Genomic DNA, 17,714 nt, shown 5'->3' on the forward strand with positions numbered 1-17,714 from the left:
GGGCTCCTCTCCCCACCCCCACTCCTTCGCATCAGGACACAGCAGCAGGGATGCTGTGTGACCCGAGAGGCCGCCAGAGAAAGTTAGCGGTCCTTGCTGTCACCGCCGCGCAGGTTCCCCGCAGGGTGCAGCTTCTGCGGTTCCGGCAGGCCGAGGCCGGGTGCTCTCCCTAGGCCGCGGCGGCGTCCCTGCCCAGCCCTGCCCTGCCCTGCCGGGTCCGGCCCCGCAGAGGCGCGGCGGGAGGGCGGGCGGGGCGGCATGTGCTCGGCGCGGTCCGGGGCCGACTCTGCGGCGCGGCGGGAGCGGCGAAGGCGCCCGGCGTAGGCGGCGGCGTGGGCCGCGGTATTTATAGCCGGGTGACAGCAGCGCGCCGCGGCCCGGCCGTGTCGCTCGTCCTGCGTCCGCCGTGGTGGCCGAGCCGTGCGCCCTCCGGTGAGTACGCGGCCAGCAGCAGCCCTCGGCCCGCAGCCCCGGGAGCGCAGGCCGGAGCCCCGCAGCTCAGCGGGCAGGGGTGCGGGCGCCGGGCGGGGACCGAGCCAGTCCGGGCTGCAGGGGAGGGGCCGCGGGCAGCCGGAACTTTCCCGCTCCACCGATTCCGGGGCGCAGGGACCCGAGCCCCTGGCTATGGACTAAAGGAACAGGTTGCACTTCCTAGGTGTCCTTTCGGGAAGAGAATAGAGAGGCCTGTGAGCTTGCGAACTCCGTCGTGACTGAATCAAAAACTAGTTTTCCATTTCTATTTTGAAAAATACCACAGGCCCGCAAGTGTCTTTGACCCCGGAGAGAGCATCTTGCCTGCTGTGGTTCATTCTTCCCTCTGTGGAACATCGGGGTGTGTGTGTGTGTGTGTGTGTGTGTGTGTGATGCTTACCTTGATATTAGTGCATAGACATAAAAAAGTGAGTTGAAGTATGTGAGATATGAGGTGCCCTCACCACAGTCTAGAAAGCTTTTATGGTTTGATTTGTTTTCTGAAACAAGTTCTAATTTACTTAATATAGTGGTAAAAGTCTCTGTGTAAACTATTTCTGCTCTGTTCATTTTTTTTAAAAAAAAATGATTGATATAGTATCTTCCTATTCCCTGCGTCTTTGTAGTTTAAGAGCAATTGGGGATTTTGACTCAGACGTTTATCACTTCCCTCCCACACACTCTCCATCTAATTCTTGTGATCAAAAATCCGGTACCCATGAGTCTTACTTAATTTGCTTTAAACTGCCAGTCATTTAAAAGATAACTCCATGCGCGAATGAACTTTAACCCATTAAGTATTGTTATCTTGGAGTAGAACGGTGCCGAGCAAATGCTGCCGAAAGGGCAGCCTATGCCTCGTTAAAGGGTCCATGGTCATCGTTGTCTACCCTTGATAAGGGGGTACGGCACACCCCCACTTTGTCATTTCACTGGGAACTTGTCTTTCTGGAAGACCTTCAAACCAACTTTGTTTTTGGCTTCTGGGTTAAAAATCTTGTTTTGTTTGCTGTCTCAGGGACTGCAGGATAAAAACACAGGAGGAAAATTACTAAAGTTTGGTACCATGTGAAGAGAAAGGATGCGACTTATGGATGTGGTCCTGTCACTTAGCTGGGTACCCACAGATACCATCTCTGTCCCTCTGCAGAGCCACTTAGGTGGTTGCATTGATTGCTTCAGGAGGTTGCGCTTTATTTAAAAGGCTCTGTGGTCTTTGGACTGGACTGGAAGCAAAAACCCCAACTGTACTTTTGTGGTTGGTGTTTGCATTGTAAAACCTGTAGTAAGTACTTTCTCTTCTCCTGTAGCTGTCCTTTGTTTGTTTGTTTGTTTTGGAAGCGGTAAAGACGGAACCCAGGACCCTGACAGTGAGTGATTGCCTCCACCCTGTGCCCCACAGCCCTTCTAATACTTGTCTACCTCCTTTCAACTTGAGATAAAGGCCTATGCTTACCTTGAGACCTACCCTTACCTAGTCTAATCCAGGAAATACATATTCATTTGGTTCATCCACTTCTCTTCCATTTCTCCTTTTGTGGATTTGGATGTTCCAGGACAGTCAACTTTCCCTACAGAGGAATCCTCTTTTTCTCCCCACAACGCTTGTGTTATCCCTCGATCATGTCTGTTTATTCATCTGTTTGCCATCAGAGAGAGTTGTGGGATTCACAGGTTCAAGTCTTCACTGGGTACCTCTTTCCTTCATAGCTGGGAACATGATGCTGATGCGTAGTTAGGACATCTGCTGCTAGGCAACACAGAAGTAGGTATTCCTGTTTGTGCCAGTTGGCATCTCCGTGACCTTGGGCAGATTATGCCCCATTGGATCACTGTGTCCTTACTAGATGGTTCAGTGTGAGGACTAATTGACATAATATGTGAGGAGTGCTTTCTAAGAGCCCTACACATATAAATCACTCAAAAAATATTGTGTTTTTTGTATCCCCTGAAATTCTTTTCCCCTCAGGAAGTATGTTTTCCAGCCCAGGAAATGGCAGCTCCAATTTAGATTTTTGCCTAGCCCATCTCTCCTCACATCCTCTCCATTAGTAAATCTTACTGCTTCTTTTTATGGGTCCAGAAGCTGAGCTTTGTAAACTGCCTACACTTCTACCCGTCTCCTTCCTGGCAGTTGTCTTCTCCTAGCTCCCCTGCTTCTTCCCCTTGCCCTCCTGCAGAGTGTTCAGAAGAGCAGACACTGTGGGCCAGCTGATGCCATCCGCTCCCCTGCCTTCCTCTGCCTGAGCTTGCTTCCAGGCCTCTCAGAAGCTCTGCGTTTCCTGAAGCACACTATGTCTGGACCCCTTTCCCTGGGGCCTTCAATGCCTCCTCCCAACTTTTTCTCTATTAGTTTTTTAAATACTGTCTCCTTAAGGGTTTAATATTTGTCCCTTATATAGAAAGTATCAGATGCCTGAAAACAAGGCCCTTATCAGTAACCTTCCGATCCATGGGTTCACTCTCTCGGAAATGGGAACTTGGTATATTTCTGTCACCCAGAGTTATTTTGTTAGCCATCTATCATTCATCCATCCATCCACCCATCCATCCACTCATCCATCCATCCATCCATCCATCCACCCATCCGTCAATGTTTATTTAGTACCTACTGTGTACAGGTAACTTTAGCACGTGTCCGTCTGAGAGTGATAGATGGTGAACCGATGACCAGTAAGTGTTATTCTGGAATTCAAGCTAGACTTCGTTTTCCCGTTCATGGAGTCAGTCTTCTCCCGGAAGGCTTTGATCTCATGCTTGCTGCTCAGTAGCTGTAGAATAGCACTTTCTTTTGTTTTGATCTGGAGGGCCTTTCTTTCAAATTTGTGTCATTCTGGTCATCTGGTAGAAATCCAGCACTGGAGCTGTTACAGCAGCCGATGAAAGGTCAATTTTAGCCTTTAGTTACCAGTATGGTCATTATAGCTGCTGTGTATAAAGCCAGAGACTTCCATGGCATTTATGGTGGCATTGCCTCACTGTGATTACTCATGAGAGAATTTAGGGGCATGGACTTTTCTCCTTCCAAGAGGCAGACTGAACATCAGCGGTGTCTCCCCAAAGCACCATCATACCAACTCAGCTACTTATGCTGGTACTCCAAAACAGGGGACAAGAATTAATCCCATGGCCCTTGATTCTTTCTGAGCTCACTACCAAGAGTCGTGTTGCCTAGTAACAATAGACTCATCATCCTAGAAGTATTGAGAATCCTTTAGGAAACTTCCTAACACACATGCAGAGGGCAACGCTTTGTACAGGGAAAACATAGTGTAAAGCATTGGTGCTGGGTGGCCCACATTTGAACCACACCTCCGGCCAGCATTACTGTTCGGCAGAAGGTACTCATCTCTCTCCCTTCCAGCATCAGTGTTTGTGAAATAGGAAAACGAGAATATTTTCTTTACTGGGCTGCTAATCAATCACCTTGAAGTGATTGATAAGCTCACTACTATAGAGTCTGGTGTCCAGCGAGCACTCAGCAAATGCGAGCCCTTTGAGACAGTGATGACAACGCAGAGCCATGCACTGGTGGCCTGGGCCATGAGTGGCTGTCAGTGCCATTTTTGCAGGCTTAGGGTGGTAGATGCTGACCGTCACATGGCTCTGTCTTTTCGAGCGTTCTTATACAAGGAGAGCTTTTCTGTTTCCGAGTGTCCACTGAGTTTATTCAGTAGGCATCTATCATCTGCCCACTATGCTATCAGCACTCTGGTCTGCCTGGAAGGACGTGGCCCCTTATGATCTCTCTGAGGGAGAGAGAGGGAAGAAGATAAACATATAAGCGGATGATTTCCCTAGGAACTGCTAAGCGTAAAGATAAAGGCGTTCCCATACACAGAGGCGGGGTTGGGATTTTTAAGAAACAAGAGTGTTTGCAAACCCTGTGCCTAGTGCATGTCCGTTGGAGAACCTCAATTCCAGATTCTTAGCGGCAGGGTTAATAAATAAACCTGTGGTCCCTGAAGGTGCTTAAAATGAACTTCAGAGGTGGAAACCATTTCGGGTTTGGCCCTCTGGATCATGTGGGGCGTCTAAAGAGCTGGAAAGCCAGGTCGCAATGACTAGAAAAACTTGGCATTTCTTGTGTCTAGACTCACAGAATAGGGATGGGCAACGATACCCAAGTTAACTTGTGAGTGTTTGAGTTATGGGCTCCCCTGAAAAATAGCACTTTAACTTCTGGATATAAGGAAGCAATAAATCTATACTAGTGCTTCTCCCAGAAAGACCAGAGGATCAGTGTCAGGGTCTTGCTTCATTCTGCCGAGATAATGAGTCAGCTGGAAGCATGGCGGAAAGAGCTTTGGTAAGACTGACCTCCAGCACTGGCAAATGAGAGTGGTCAAGCGAGGCCTGGGCATTACAATTGACTTTTTTTGGGGGGGGGAGGTCTGTGAGTTAACGGGTGGCAAGTGCTCCAAGTTTTCATTTCCTTGTCTGTAACATGACAGGAGCATCCGGAGCATCCCTTGGGATTAGCTGAGATCATACACTGGCAGAGGGCTCCTGCTCAGCACCATAGTTCTGTCTCCCAAAATAGTGTAAGTGCTGGGTAGCAGCAGCTGTCTCCAAAAATTTTTGAATGTACTCGTTTAACTCTGGCATGTGGACATTATATTTCCCACAAAGCAAGATTCTGAAGTTAAAAAAAAAAACAGTCATGCAAGTCAGGGTATTTCACTTTTAAAAAGGAGTCCAGGGTTTGTGTTTGTTCTCTGGGTTCCTATCCACCACCCCAGGCCTGTGCACCTGCCGTGAGGGAGCAGGTAGCTGGGGCAGCCTCACCAGAATCATCACTGGTCAGAGAGGAGCATAGTCACCTAGAAGGCAGGCTTAAATGACACCCGGGTCTGTGTGTCTCTGTTGCTAGGCATGTAGGAGTCACTGGGATGAGTTTTGGAGGGCTGCTGTATGGTGGTGGTTTCTGGACACTTCCAGGGTCTTTGCATGAAATTTTGTCAACGGTGGGCTCATTTCTGTGTCAAGTGCTACGAACACGCCTGTCATTCCCTCTTGTTCTTTACTGTTTGCTTTGCTCTCTGGTGTGACCCTCACACCTATTATAGCGCTCGCCTCATGGGCAAGTCACCAATCTTAAGACATCTGGGCTGCAGACCCTGGGAGCAGGAATTTCTGAGTGTTGATGAAGATCTTCTGGGACTTGACGTTGCTTGGCAGGCTTGTGAACTGAAGGTGCAGGACTATGGGTTTGGGTGACTTGTATGGCCAGTCCATATGCATGCTAACACTGCTTTTCTAAAGCAGTTATAATAAATCTTTATTAACTTAGATTATGGCTTTAATTGACCTTCATGCGCTGGGAGTAGAGGACGGGATTTGGGGCCTTGGAGCCTGTTCTCAGTTTGTTCACTGACTTTGAATCACTTCAGGCTTGTGTGTCATTGTTATATTTTCTGTCAGGAATAAATAGAAACCGTTACCAGTGCCCCACCCCTGCCTTCTCCAGGTGTTCAGGATCTGTGAAGGAGTCTTATTTACACATGCTCCCCCTCCCCAACCCGGGAATAGTAGGATATATTACAGATTTTCTGTAACAGCATTCTAGGGTTGTTGTGACCCCAAACAGACATACTAATGATACATACATGCAGACATATGTCACACAGCTGTGTGGACTTTCCAGGTTCCCCCTGCTTTAATCTCCTTGGAATTATTTTTTAAAATTGTGAAAGAAGAAAAACAAACTGGTAGAAGTCAAAGTATATCCTTTTATTAATTTTGTTTTTCAGTATATAAGCAGTTGTCCTTGTTGAGGAAACAGGTGTAGCCGAGTCTGAGAGTCAAGTCAGATGAACACTAGCCTTAGCTATAGGCTGATACAGCCCTACTCACAATCCCCTATACTGTAATTCCTCCATAGGCCCCACCTAAGTCTGCCTGGTCCTGTGTAGCCTATAGCTAATGCAAGCATTCGTCTGACCTGGCTCTCAGACTCGGCTATGTCTGTGCAGGTCCCAGCTGTTGCCATGGGAATCATGTGATTTTGTTGGTACCCTTGTGCCTTTACTACTGACTGCTGCTGCCTAGAAGGAGCAGCCAGCTGTCTCCACCCAGGGAACCACCCTGCTTGTCATGATGCCTGCAACTTGAACCTGGTCATTTCTTTCTCCAAATTCTCCCTCTTTGCGCCACTCCTCACAAGCGGAGTGATCCGGCTCTGCCTACCCCCAGGAAAATGCTCCGTGTAGACTTAGCTATGTTAAAATCTTTTTTTTTCAAATGATCTAACCAGACTGTAAAGGTTTTTAAAGGAATTTTCTGCCCATATTTCCATTTGACAATGTCTAGAAAAAGATTTGGAACTGTATCCCATATCCATCAAATTACTTAATGACGGCTGGGAGGAGAGGGACTTGGGCAAAGTGTTTGTGATGTGTGTGTGTGTGTGTGTGTGTGTGTGTGTGTGTGTGTGTGTGTTCAGCTTACTTTGGGTTGTAGGATTATCCTAAGATGACATGTCTAAAAGCGTCATGCAGACTTTGTGCTCGGTGCCCCCTCTGTGCCATCTTAGTCATGATCTCACTGTTTAAAAACGTCTCATAGAGACCAGGCTGGCCTCAAACTTGCTAAGTAGCTCAGGCCTTGAATGCCTAAACTTCTACCTTTACCTCCTAAGTGTTATGATCAAGAGGTGTGTGCCACCATGCCTGGCCATCACCTCGGTTTTAGGCAGGGTTCTTCCCTCTTTTGTCTCTTTCTCTCCCTTCTTCAAATGATTGTCTGTCTGCCTGCAAGTCCTCCAATGATAGGAGATAAGAATAGATGGGAAGGTGAGGGCAGAGCTAATGTTCTTCAGCCCAGGACTGGTCCTGGCGCCTCGGCAGGAACAGGTGTATATTTCCCACATATCTTCTTGTAGAGCTGTTACAGGTCTGAATAAGTAACAACGGAGAGAGAGATGGCTTGCGTCCCTGCTCTAACTCTGTATCTTCCCTCATGCAGGACAAGCAGCACCAAAGGCTTGAAGGATGGGTAAAGACTTCCGCTACTATTTCCAGCATCCTTGGTCTCGCATGATCGTGGCTTACCTGGTCATCTTCTTCAACTTCTTGATATTCGCCGAGGACCCAGTTTCTCACAGCCAGACAGAAGCCAATGTTATTGTTGTTGGAAACTGTTTTTCATTTGTCACCAATAAATACCCTAGAGGAGTTGGCTGGAGGATTTTGAAGGTGCTTCTATGGCTACTGGCCATTCTCATAGGACTAATCGCTGGCAAGTTTCTGTTCCATCAGCGCCTGTTTGGTAAGTACCGTAAGTACCGTGTGTCGCCATACTGCTGGCTCTTGCCTCACTGGTCTCTGTTCCAGGGAAGAAACTGACTTTGACCCAGGGAAGAAACTTTGTGGTTCCCACTGCTGGTCTGATTGGTGATGGTCAAGAGTAGGGATATTTATCCAGCAGATACTCACTTATCACACACCACACAGTAGGCTAGAGCATGTAATAGGCAAAACCTCTGCTCACGTAAATGCTTTCCTTCTGTAGGAGGGAGGTAAAGAGATAAATGTGCAATACTTGATGAGTTGGTATGCTATGGGGGGGATGAAATCCGATGTGAGAGCTGCGGCTTGTTCATCACTAAGAGACTTTAGTAAAAGCATATTGTACTCAGCATGATAGCAATGGAAGAGTATTGTACTTGGCAATGATAACAACGGAGGTGGGGGATTTGGGGGTGATTTAGACGGAACACCTTGATAGAACAAATCAATATGACTACATTTCTGAAGGTGTTTTTAGTCTTGGGCTTAGGATATGGGACGAAATCACAGCTTCACAGAGGACAGGAGCAGAGATGCAGGTTCCTTAGATGCAGGCCCGAGGGAAGACGAGGTTGAAGTTGGTGCATCTGAGGTGGTGGAGTAAGGAGGAAAGCACCTCGCCATTGACAACCCTTGCTTTACCATGAAGAACAAAAGTAAAGGCGGTCGGATGATAAGGGATTTTAAGGCACATGGTCCAGACTTGGAACACTGGGCAGAGAGAGGTCAGTGGGCTAGGGATGGGTGGATGGACAGGCTGCTGATTATCACAGAGAGTCGCCAGGGATAACCACTTACAAATGTGAATGGTGTCAATCTGAATTGTCCAGCATGGTCCTCAGAACATGGACTTGGAAATCTGGTGGAGATTGCTCAGACTTGTATACTCCAAATGAATACTGGTAAGGGGGATCTGGCTGGACAGGAAGGTAGCTAACAGTCTTCAAGGAGCCTGAAAGAGCTTGAAGATTTAGGCAAAAAAACCAAGCATTCCAGAGTTCAGGCGAAATGAAAGTAATAGAAGGAAGAAGATTTGCGGGTGTGGTCGAACGACAGTCATTCTTTAGTGGAGATTTCTAGGGTGTGGTCTTTAGGGTTACAGACGTTTGTCGGGAGGGATAGGTCATTGGCACAGAGGATACACCGGAGCATAGTGTTAGTTGGCTTTCCCATCAAATATGGAACAAGCATGGCGCTATGTGTAGAAGCAGCTACGAGTGGGTGGTGGACGTGAAAGTCTCCGTTTCCGAAATGGGCAGGGAGTTCTGGAGAGAGAAGCCAGTAGGTTTCCTTACAAGTAATAGCTACAGGTGTTTGCAAGCTATTTGGGGAACTTTCAAAAGCGTGGTAGTTACGGCAAATGGGCCAGACTATTAAGGCTGGAGGAAAGCGTCTGAATCTATGAAAGGGCAGCTGAGAACCGTCTGGTTAAAATAATGGCTTAGTAATGAGGGGAGGTGATCTGACTTTGAAATTGCTACATTTTCCCAAGTTCTTCTCTTATAAATTCCGTCTCTTATACTAGAACCAGATTTCACTCGTGGCTTGCCTGTCAATTCTCCTGTTAATATAAGTAGTTGGACGGTGGAAAAAGCACTCAAATTTCAAGTAGTTTACTGAGTATGAACTATTTTAAAATAACGCAGAGGTGCACTTCAGCTTTTCTGCTTACAATGGAAAAGATTTTCAAGTCAGTATTAGTACTTCAGTTTGACAGCTACTTCTTCCCTCTGCTCACAGTCTCTGAAATGATACATCTTAGAGAAGGAATAACTAGTCTGCCAGTTTCACGAGTGAGGTGAACGAACTCCAGGTTGAGCTTCCTGATGAACTCAAAACCTGTGTTCTCTGTCTCTTTTCATCTCTCTTCCTCCTTGGCTCACAAACTCGAAATCTTTCCTCCGAGCCATTCTCTCCTCCTCTGGGTCACTGTGGACTATGGAGTGACTTTACTGTATTGCTAAGTGATACCTACCATCTGCAGGATGGAATCCAAATCCTTTGGATTGATGGCCGAGCTCTTGATGACTACCGCAGTCTGACTTTTGCCTTTCCATGGTGCACAGTGTGGTACTCTCAAACCCGCTGCCTCCTTTGAAGAAGGATGCTTAAACGAAATCCCACCCTAGCTCAGAATTGAGAATAATAGACGGTTATTTATTTAGGGGGAGACTCACAAATCAGAATCCTCTGCTGTAACGGAGAACAGAAACCGAATCCCGCAGCCGGAAAAGAGAGGGGATGCATGCTTTTAATCGGCATAAATAGTATAAGAAGCCACGCCCCAGTGGGCGGTTAACTTAAAGTCTATTGGCTGTATGATTTCCTACAGGACTCCTTCACCGTCCATTTTCATAGCCCTCCTGTATCACTTGGGTCCCCTCTGACACTTCAGACTACTTCTTTTCCCTTCGAGTCCCAGGTGATATCCCAGTTCAGATGTCAGCGTCTTCAGGTTGCCTTCTAAGGCCATCCGGCATTGTTACGGTTGTCTGTTCTCCACAAGAGACTACTTGCTGCAAAGCAGTGTGGCGGGATGCCCTCAACTGATAGCCTGCAGCGTTGTGGGAGAGTATCCAAGATTTGATGCAAACACAAATGTTCTTATTGGCTTGACAAGTGATAAATGTTTCCGTCTTGGTTCCCAGATAGCTAGCCTTTATACATAATTCATTTTTAAAAAGCTATATTTAAGCGTTTAATGATGTGAGGCCACGGGCCCACGACAGTGATGTTGATGATGTATGTGAGGGGACTAAAGCTACATGACAAGCACAGGGCTTTGTGCTACAGAAATACCAGGGTGGCTTATGAAATGATCAGAATAATTTCGGGCCATCAGGGCAGCAATCTCACCTTTTGTGATTCTCTAATAAAATGCCCAATGATAGATATTTAATAAAATTCCATGTTCCCTCCAGTTCATCATAAGTCTCTCAGATGCTTTATTATCTCCACTTAGGAAACTTCAAAAGAACAACAGGATGCTATTAATTTGTATACAAATGAGGGACTGGAGTGATCCAAGGAGCACCTTTGTAACATGTTCAGTGGTTACTCAATTATGTGTGAGATGCAATGTTGCAATTGGGTTCAGTGGTTACCCATTTATGTGTGAGATGCAAAGTAGAAATTGCAGTTTTGCAGCTATGGAGATACAATATTACAATTGCAGTTTGACTGGTATGTAGAAGCAGCATGCTTTTTGTGTTTTGGGGTCTTGCTTGTGACCCAGGGTGGCCTTGAACTATCAGCTCCCCAAGAGCTGGGATTGCAGGCCTGATACACCATACTAGCAGAGGAAGGTGACTGAGGAATACATTCAAAAGAATTTTGTCAGTTTCAAGATCAACTCTTGCTGGTTGTCATATAAAGACATATCAGAAGGGAGCTCGGCTGAATTATAAGTTTGCACTCTCTAGTGTTTCTCTTTTCTGTTTGCTTGGACGAGTCTTGCATATATAATATGTATTCAAATAATATGTTCTGGTATGATTTGCTATCCATGGATAGAGAAATTCTGCTTGTAATATTTATATAAAAAGAGAACTTAAGTTCATTAAATAATTAATTTTTATTCTAAATATAAATTGAAGTGATTCCCAACAACATGTGCACTAGTATATGCATCGGGAAGTTGGGGTTAAGGAAAGGGAGGAAGATCTAATGTGCTTGACACACAGCATTCAATCAATTTAAAGGATTGGATAAAGATTTCTTCATCTTTCCTATATTGATTGTGCTGATGTTGCCTTTTCATTGGAAACTATAGAAAGGTATTTGTTTGTTCATCCATAAAATATGAGATAGGGAATTTAAAATCTGGTTAAAGAGACAAGGTACATAGACATGAAAAATTAAATACTCTGATAATAAAAGGGAATGCATATCAAGTATCAAATGAATAGTCTACACCAAGTGCTGCGGGAATTTAAGAGGGGAGGTCAAAGTGGGCTAGCAAGGTGAAAGGAAGCTTGCCTACCCTAGTGGGACCTCAGCTGAGTCTAAAGCAAGAGTGGGCTTAGAAAGAAATGTGTTGGAAGGCCTTGATGTCTAATATGGCCTGGCAGCTCTCTCCAAAGCTCAGCAACATGAGGGATTCCTTCCCCAGCGAGACTTCCTGCTCACTACCCGCTCTCTCTGGAGACTGTCTTTGGGCCTGGAGGGCTGACTTTACCTGAAAGCTGTCTAGAAGCCTCACTGCCTGATTTATCTCTAGCATTACCTTTGGCACAGGTTCCTGCTAGAAGCCTTCCCCGTACTGCTCTACGCACTGCATAGGGTAATTAAGACTCGTACTAGGGGCTTTGCTATGGGACCCTGCTGCCACATGTTAATCTTTTGATAGGAACGTGCCATTTAATGCAAATTAGAATTTCCCCTAGATTGCCCAATCCTACATATCTCCTATACTCTGGAATAGAGTTGATTTGATTCACTGAAGTCATATTCTAGAGGGCTTTCTCCATCACATCAACAGCCATCGGAACCCTGTTTCCCACTTCTGCTCCCTCCACCCTCATGGACCAATGAATCAAGGATCTGAAGAAAGAAGAACCAAAGAAACACAGAGGTCAGGACACGGGGTAAATGGTGATGTCAGCAAAAGAGATAAGGATGATTCGGGTTTTTAAGTTTGGGTGTGGTAATGGTAAGAGGAGAAAGGCTTGTCTGGAATGAGGCTGTGAAAGGCTTGTTCTAAGAAAGAGTTGGAGAGACAGCGCAAAGGTTGGCTGGCTCTTAAGTTCTTTGGTCTTTAAATGCTAGTGTTGTGACTTTAGACTTATGTTCTTTGAGTTTTGGGAAACTCTGAAGAAACTATGAAAAACTGGCTAGTTACTGAGGGAGTTGATGAGGCAGAATCTGAGGGGAGTTATAAAGGGGAGGCCTGGGAGGTAAAGAGGTCCCATTAACTAGGGTGAGAGTGTTCAGGCCAGTGTGCAGTGGGGAATGGAGCAATTGGAAGTCAAGCAGGATGCGAAGGGGAGAATTTGAAACTTCCAGAGCAGATGGAACCTGAGGTGTGAGCCTCAGGGTGAGACTGGAGGTAGCTAGGGCAGACTGGGTGGGATGCCCGACAGTCTGATTGTCTTGGGGCCTAAGGAGGAGAGAGAGGTTCTGCTTCCTGGGGAGCTACAGGCAGTGGCCATGTGTCTTGAAGAGTCTGCATCATGTCTTACTAGGCTTCACCTGGGCCATTGTTCTCCTCCCAAACGATGAGGGCAGATTCGTTCCTTAAAGTACAGTGCGTGTTTCGCTGTTCAGCAGGTCACCCAGCTAAATACCGCGCTCTCAGACTTGAGAGTGTGAATAGCAGCTGGGTGTCTGTTTCTGTAGATAGCGTGTGGGGAGGGGACGTTAGGGCTAAAAACAGCCCTTGTGGGAGTTGGGGTTAGTTTTTGCCAGTAAAAGATCTTGCTGACATATTGGTATAAACATGGGCCTGATGCTTCAGAGTTGAGTACCCTGGACTGTGTGTCTCTGGCTACAGTTGAGAATCTTCATTCTTACCCTCTTCGTTTCCCCCAAGATATCTAAGCTTTATTAAAAACATCATGATTATTTTTTTAAAGGGTTGTGACAACCGAGGGCTGATTTCTAGACCCCTTAAGAGAACAGGAACTAGATGACCCTAGTGGTCTTACAATTACGTTATGCAAACTCTCAGCGGCCTTCTATTGTTTTCTTTGTGCTTTTTATTGTTTTATTTGCAAACAGAAAGTTTTTGCTTTTTGAGGGAAGTAATTTCGCTATATCATGTGGCTTTAGAAGAGTAATTCCAGTCTGTTTCTTATGTTATTGTAATGAAGACAATCAAGAAAGAGTGCAACAGTATTTCGTCAGTTAGGGAATTTAACAATGCTGACTGTCTGCTTGTCTCTACTGCATAGTTGTGAGTCTGCTTTGAATACTGTATTTTGTATTTTTAACTGGATCTTTGGTTTTACTTTAAAATAGAAAAGACAGGCATTCTAGAAAATGTGGGCAAAGTAGTCATGGTGATATGGGATTATTAAGCTCTGAAAAATCAAGTACTTTGGAAAAAACATTATTTCAATATAGTGATACGGGTGTGGGTTGAATTCTTTGTGTTAGTTTGAGATCCAAACAACTCACTAATAATACATGAATAACAAATTCATTATTTCTTATGATGAATGGCCCTTAGATGTATCATAGTACTTAGCATGCATGTAGGAAAATATATTCATAACTGCTCAGCAGAAAAATAAAGTTTGTGGTTTTTAGTGTATGATCAAGATGGTGAGGAACCCATATGTCCATATCTATCTCATCTACAGATCTGCAAGTGACACTTATGCTGTTCAGAGCTTTCAACTTTGTCCTTTCAGTATTATTAAGTACTTGACACTGGGGACAACAGTTCTATAAAGATATCACCGCCTCCTTGCTCAACAAATCTATCCCGAGCATTAATATCTTCATTTCTGAAAGTGCTTGAATTGTCAATACTCAGTTCCACTCCATAGAGAAAGTACTTTCAGGGCCAGAGATGCCTAAAGACTGTATTGCCAAGCTTGGCGTGTCCTTCTGGTAGGAGAAGCAAAGCAAAGCTCGAATGTATAGATATGTAGATGTATGAAACAGGCTAGGGGAAGCAAACAGAAAAATAATTGGCCCGTTAAAGAAGTCAGCAGACTGTTGTTCTTTATGGGGGAATTTGGTGTATGAGAGCTGTTGAGGGTAGGTGCAGGTGTCTTGGTAGGGCACTTTCCCAGCATGGGTGTGGTCCTGAGTTTGTTTCTCAGTGTTGCACAAAGGGTCATTGAGGTATGGAGCCCTTTACAGAACTGCCCGTGACTGTAGTGCTCTCCTGTAGCAGGAAGAGATGGCAAAGCTGGAATCTCACGTAACTGTGCCCTCCCACCTGCCTGTGAGGTGCCTTCATTAGCTTGCAGTCTGGAGGCACAGCCATTAGCACTGAAAGGCAATCAGCTGCAGCCTTCAGGGCAGAATCTGCTGCGCTCCAGTTCCTGTAGGGGAGAGATTACAAACTCAGTACAAAGGTGTTTCAAGGACTTAATACTCAGGTAGAGCATTGTAATCCAGCAACTATTAACCAGGAAGGCTTTCTAGGCTGATTGTGGATTTTTTTCCCCTGTTCTTGGTTGAGATGAGTCATTCACGGTCAAGGGACTCTTTCTTCCCACTTTGATTTTCACCGCCTCCCACTCCTCATCTCCTCGGGGGAGGTAATGCCTTGCCAGCCTTATGGAGACACCTGTCAAATGGAATGGCAGCAGACAGCCGGACTCATACACCCAGTAAGAGGAAAACCAGCTCACTCTTAGTGAGGTGGACCTGGCCAGGGGAGAAATTGGCAGCTCGTGTGACAGCAAGTGGCGAAGCTGGCAGCGAAGAGAGCTTGCTTATTGGATTATTTAGAATTCGTACATTGTTTGTTTTTCCAACATAGGGTAATTATTCCTGACTGAAGCAGGGGTGTTATTTGAGTGCATACTGCCTTTTTTTTTTCTTTTCCTGGCCTGCTTTTCTTTTCCTCCCTTCCCCTCTCTCACTGCTGTAATTAGACTCAGTCTGAAAGATACTTTCATGGAGTTAAAATAGTGTGCTACTTAGGGGGTGCTGTGGACTAACAAGGGTGTGAGCCGAGACAACAGTGGGCGGTCTTGGTCCCTTCATAGGGAAATTCGCTAGGGGGGTGGTGAGTAGGAGGATATGGGATAAAGCTCTCACAAGGGGTTATGTTGCTATGTTCTAGATAGAAGGGGACAAAGAAAAGCCATCACAAGATGCAGGGGCTTCCAGGATCAGAATAGAGGTCTTCAGACTAGCAGGACCTGCCTGCTCCTGACTGTGAATATCAGGTTATGGGTGTGGGTGGCGCTCCGGAGAGGCCCTCCTGTGGTTTTGATTTGGGTCCTAATGAGCGTGATCCAGCATTATTGTTGATGGATACACAGAAACACACAAGGTTCATTTCCCCGGCCCCAAGGTCGGCACAATAGCCAGCAGCAAAGTTAGAACCTAAACTCAAATCTGATTTCCAGACAGAAGCCTTTCAGGGACTCCAGATGGCCAACTGGCAGCGGCTGGCCTTGTCTGACTTAGGAGTGGGTCGTGCCAGGCCACTCCCTACGGCTCTGCTCCACATTGTCCGAGTCCAGAGCTTTCTGGCACTAGCTCCACCTGACAGTCCTTCCTTTGGGTTATTTAGGAAGTCGTTTGATTGACCTGGCAGGAAGGTCCCAGTTTCAGGGCAGAGACCATCTTTGCTGTGGAGCTCCGAGAAACTCCAAAGGTGCTTCCTGCAGCGAGCCCGTTCTCGGCAGACGCTCCTTCAGCTTGAGAGGAATGTGATGAGAGGGCAGTATTTTCCCCTTGCCTAGCGCACACTATTGCACTTTGTTATCCTTGAGGGCATGGCCAGGATCAGCCGGCTAAGAGTGGACACATGGGCCTGAGAGTGCAGGGTTGAACCTGCTTCAGCAGTTCGGGGGCAGGTTATGTCCTAACCTAAGCCTCTTCATTTTATGGCTGCCCCAGGCTTTCCCTGTTTCACAGCAGCGTTCTGTCACCGTTATTCCTGACAAATGTTTCAGGACTTGTTTGTGACCGTGTTAGACGCCATACTTTACAGGAGGTCTCAGCACACAGATCCACGACATGAGTCTATTTAAGAGGAGCCTCGCTATTGGATGCCCATCGGACACAGACGCATGGCGGCGGCACTGCTATTGGATGCCCATCGGACACAGACGCATGGCGGCGGCACTGCTATTGGATGCCCATCGGACACAGACGCATGGCGGCGGCACTGCTATTGGATGCCCATCGGACACAGACGCATGGCGGCGGCACTGCTATTGGATGCCCATCGGACACAGACGCATGGCGGCGGCACTGCTATTGGATGCCCATCGGACACAGACGCACTGTTGCAGCACTGCAATGCCACTACGAGGCCAGCAAGGAATAACTGCCGAGAAGTGGAGTGGGCCATCCGGTTTGAAACTTCGAGACGTTGTTCTCATCAGGAATGGGTGAAGGAGGTTTTGTAATGCAGCATGAGTTGCTGGGAGTTATGGACTCGCGGGATGAATGAGTTTGGCCAGAGCATCCTTGTTACACCTTTCTCCACTGGGCCCTGTCAGGAATGGAGGAAGCAAAGTCTCGGGTGTGAACAACACCAGCAGACAGTCTGTTACAGTGGAAAGGGGGCCGAGCCAGGCTGGTGACCATGTGCTGTGGAGGAGGAAGGGACCAGATAGTCTACGATAATGTGTGTTGTTCCTGCATCAGCAGCTTCAGTTAAATGGGAAGCAAGTAATGGAAGCGTCAAGGAGAATTATGGAAACTCGTTATTTTTTTTTTAAATTGAAAATACTTTATACAATATATTCTGATTACAATTCCCCTCCCCCAGCCTTTCCCAGAATCTCCCCAGCTCCCTGCCCACCCAAATCCACACCTTTTCTTTCTCTCTGTCATTAGACACCAAGCAAGTACCTTAAAATAATAAATAAAATAGGAAAAAGTAAAACAAACCACAGTTCTGGAGGGTCTTGAAGACCGTGTTCAAGATCTTAAAGTAACCTGAAAACAGCAGGAAACATGAAACGTATCCCTTCCTGTCTTAAAATCTAAATTGAGAATGCTATGTGCTTATTCTGGGGAAAAGCTAAAACTGAAACCAAGGAAAAAGTGAAGAGTCTTTAATCTCAAGGATGACGAAAGTCCCAGCGGTTTGGAGGAAAGGTGAATGGCCGCGAGGAGCAAGGTGCCACAGGTGGGCCAGCGCCTGGACTCAGTGACTGAGCTCCTTCTAGAAGCAACGCCAGTGAGGATGAAGGAGGGAGGAGAGAGTGAGTGGGGAAAACCCAGCTAAGACAACTACCCAGCCCTCCTCCCGCTTTAAACAAAGTGACAGCTTCACTGGAGGTCACGTGTCCTCGGAGCCCGTCCTTGTCA

General features: G+C 46.5%; 1 protein-coding gene across 1 annotated transcript in view; it reads left to right on the forward strand.

The window, feature by feature from the left end:
* The first annotated feature begins 268 nt into the window (after positions 1-268).
* The window catches only part of Tmem117 (transmembrane protein 117), a 420,695-nt gene continuing 403,249 nt past the window's right edge, over positions 269-17,714 (forward strand). The window contains exons 1-2 of the mRNA XM_085678775.2: positions 269-432; positions 7,438-7,740. Of these exons, the coding sequence (XP_085534901.1) occupies positions 7,464-7,740 (277 nt within the window). The 5' untranslated portion in view covers positions 269-432; positions 7,438-7,463. The remainder of the gene's footprint in view (positions 433-7,437; positions 7,741-17,714) is intronic.

Source organism: Myodes glareolus, chromosome 19, assembly GCF_982192425.1.
Source record: "Myodes glareolus chromosome 19, mMyoGla1.1, whole genome shotgun sequence".
NCBI lineage: Eukaryota > Metazoa > Chordata > Mammalia > Rodentia > Cricetidae > Myodes > Myodes glareolus.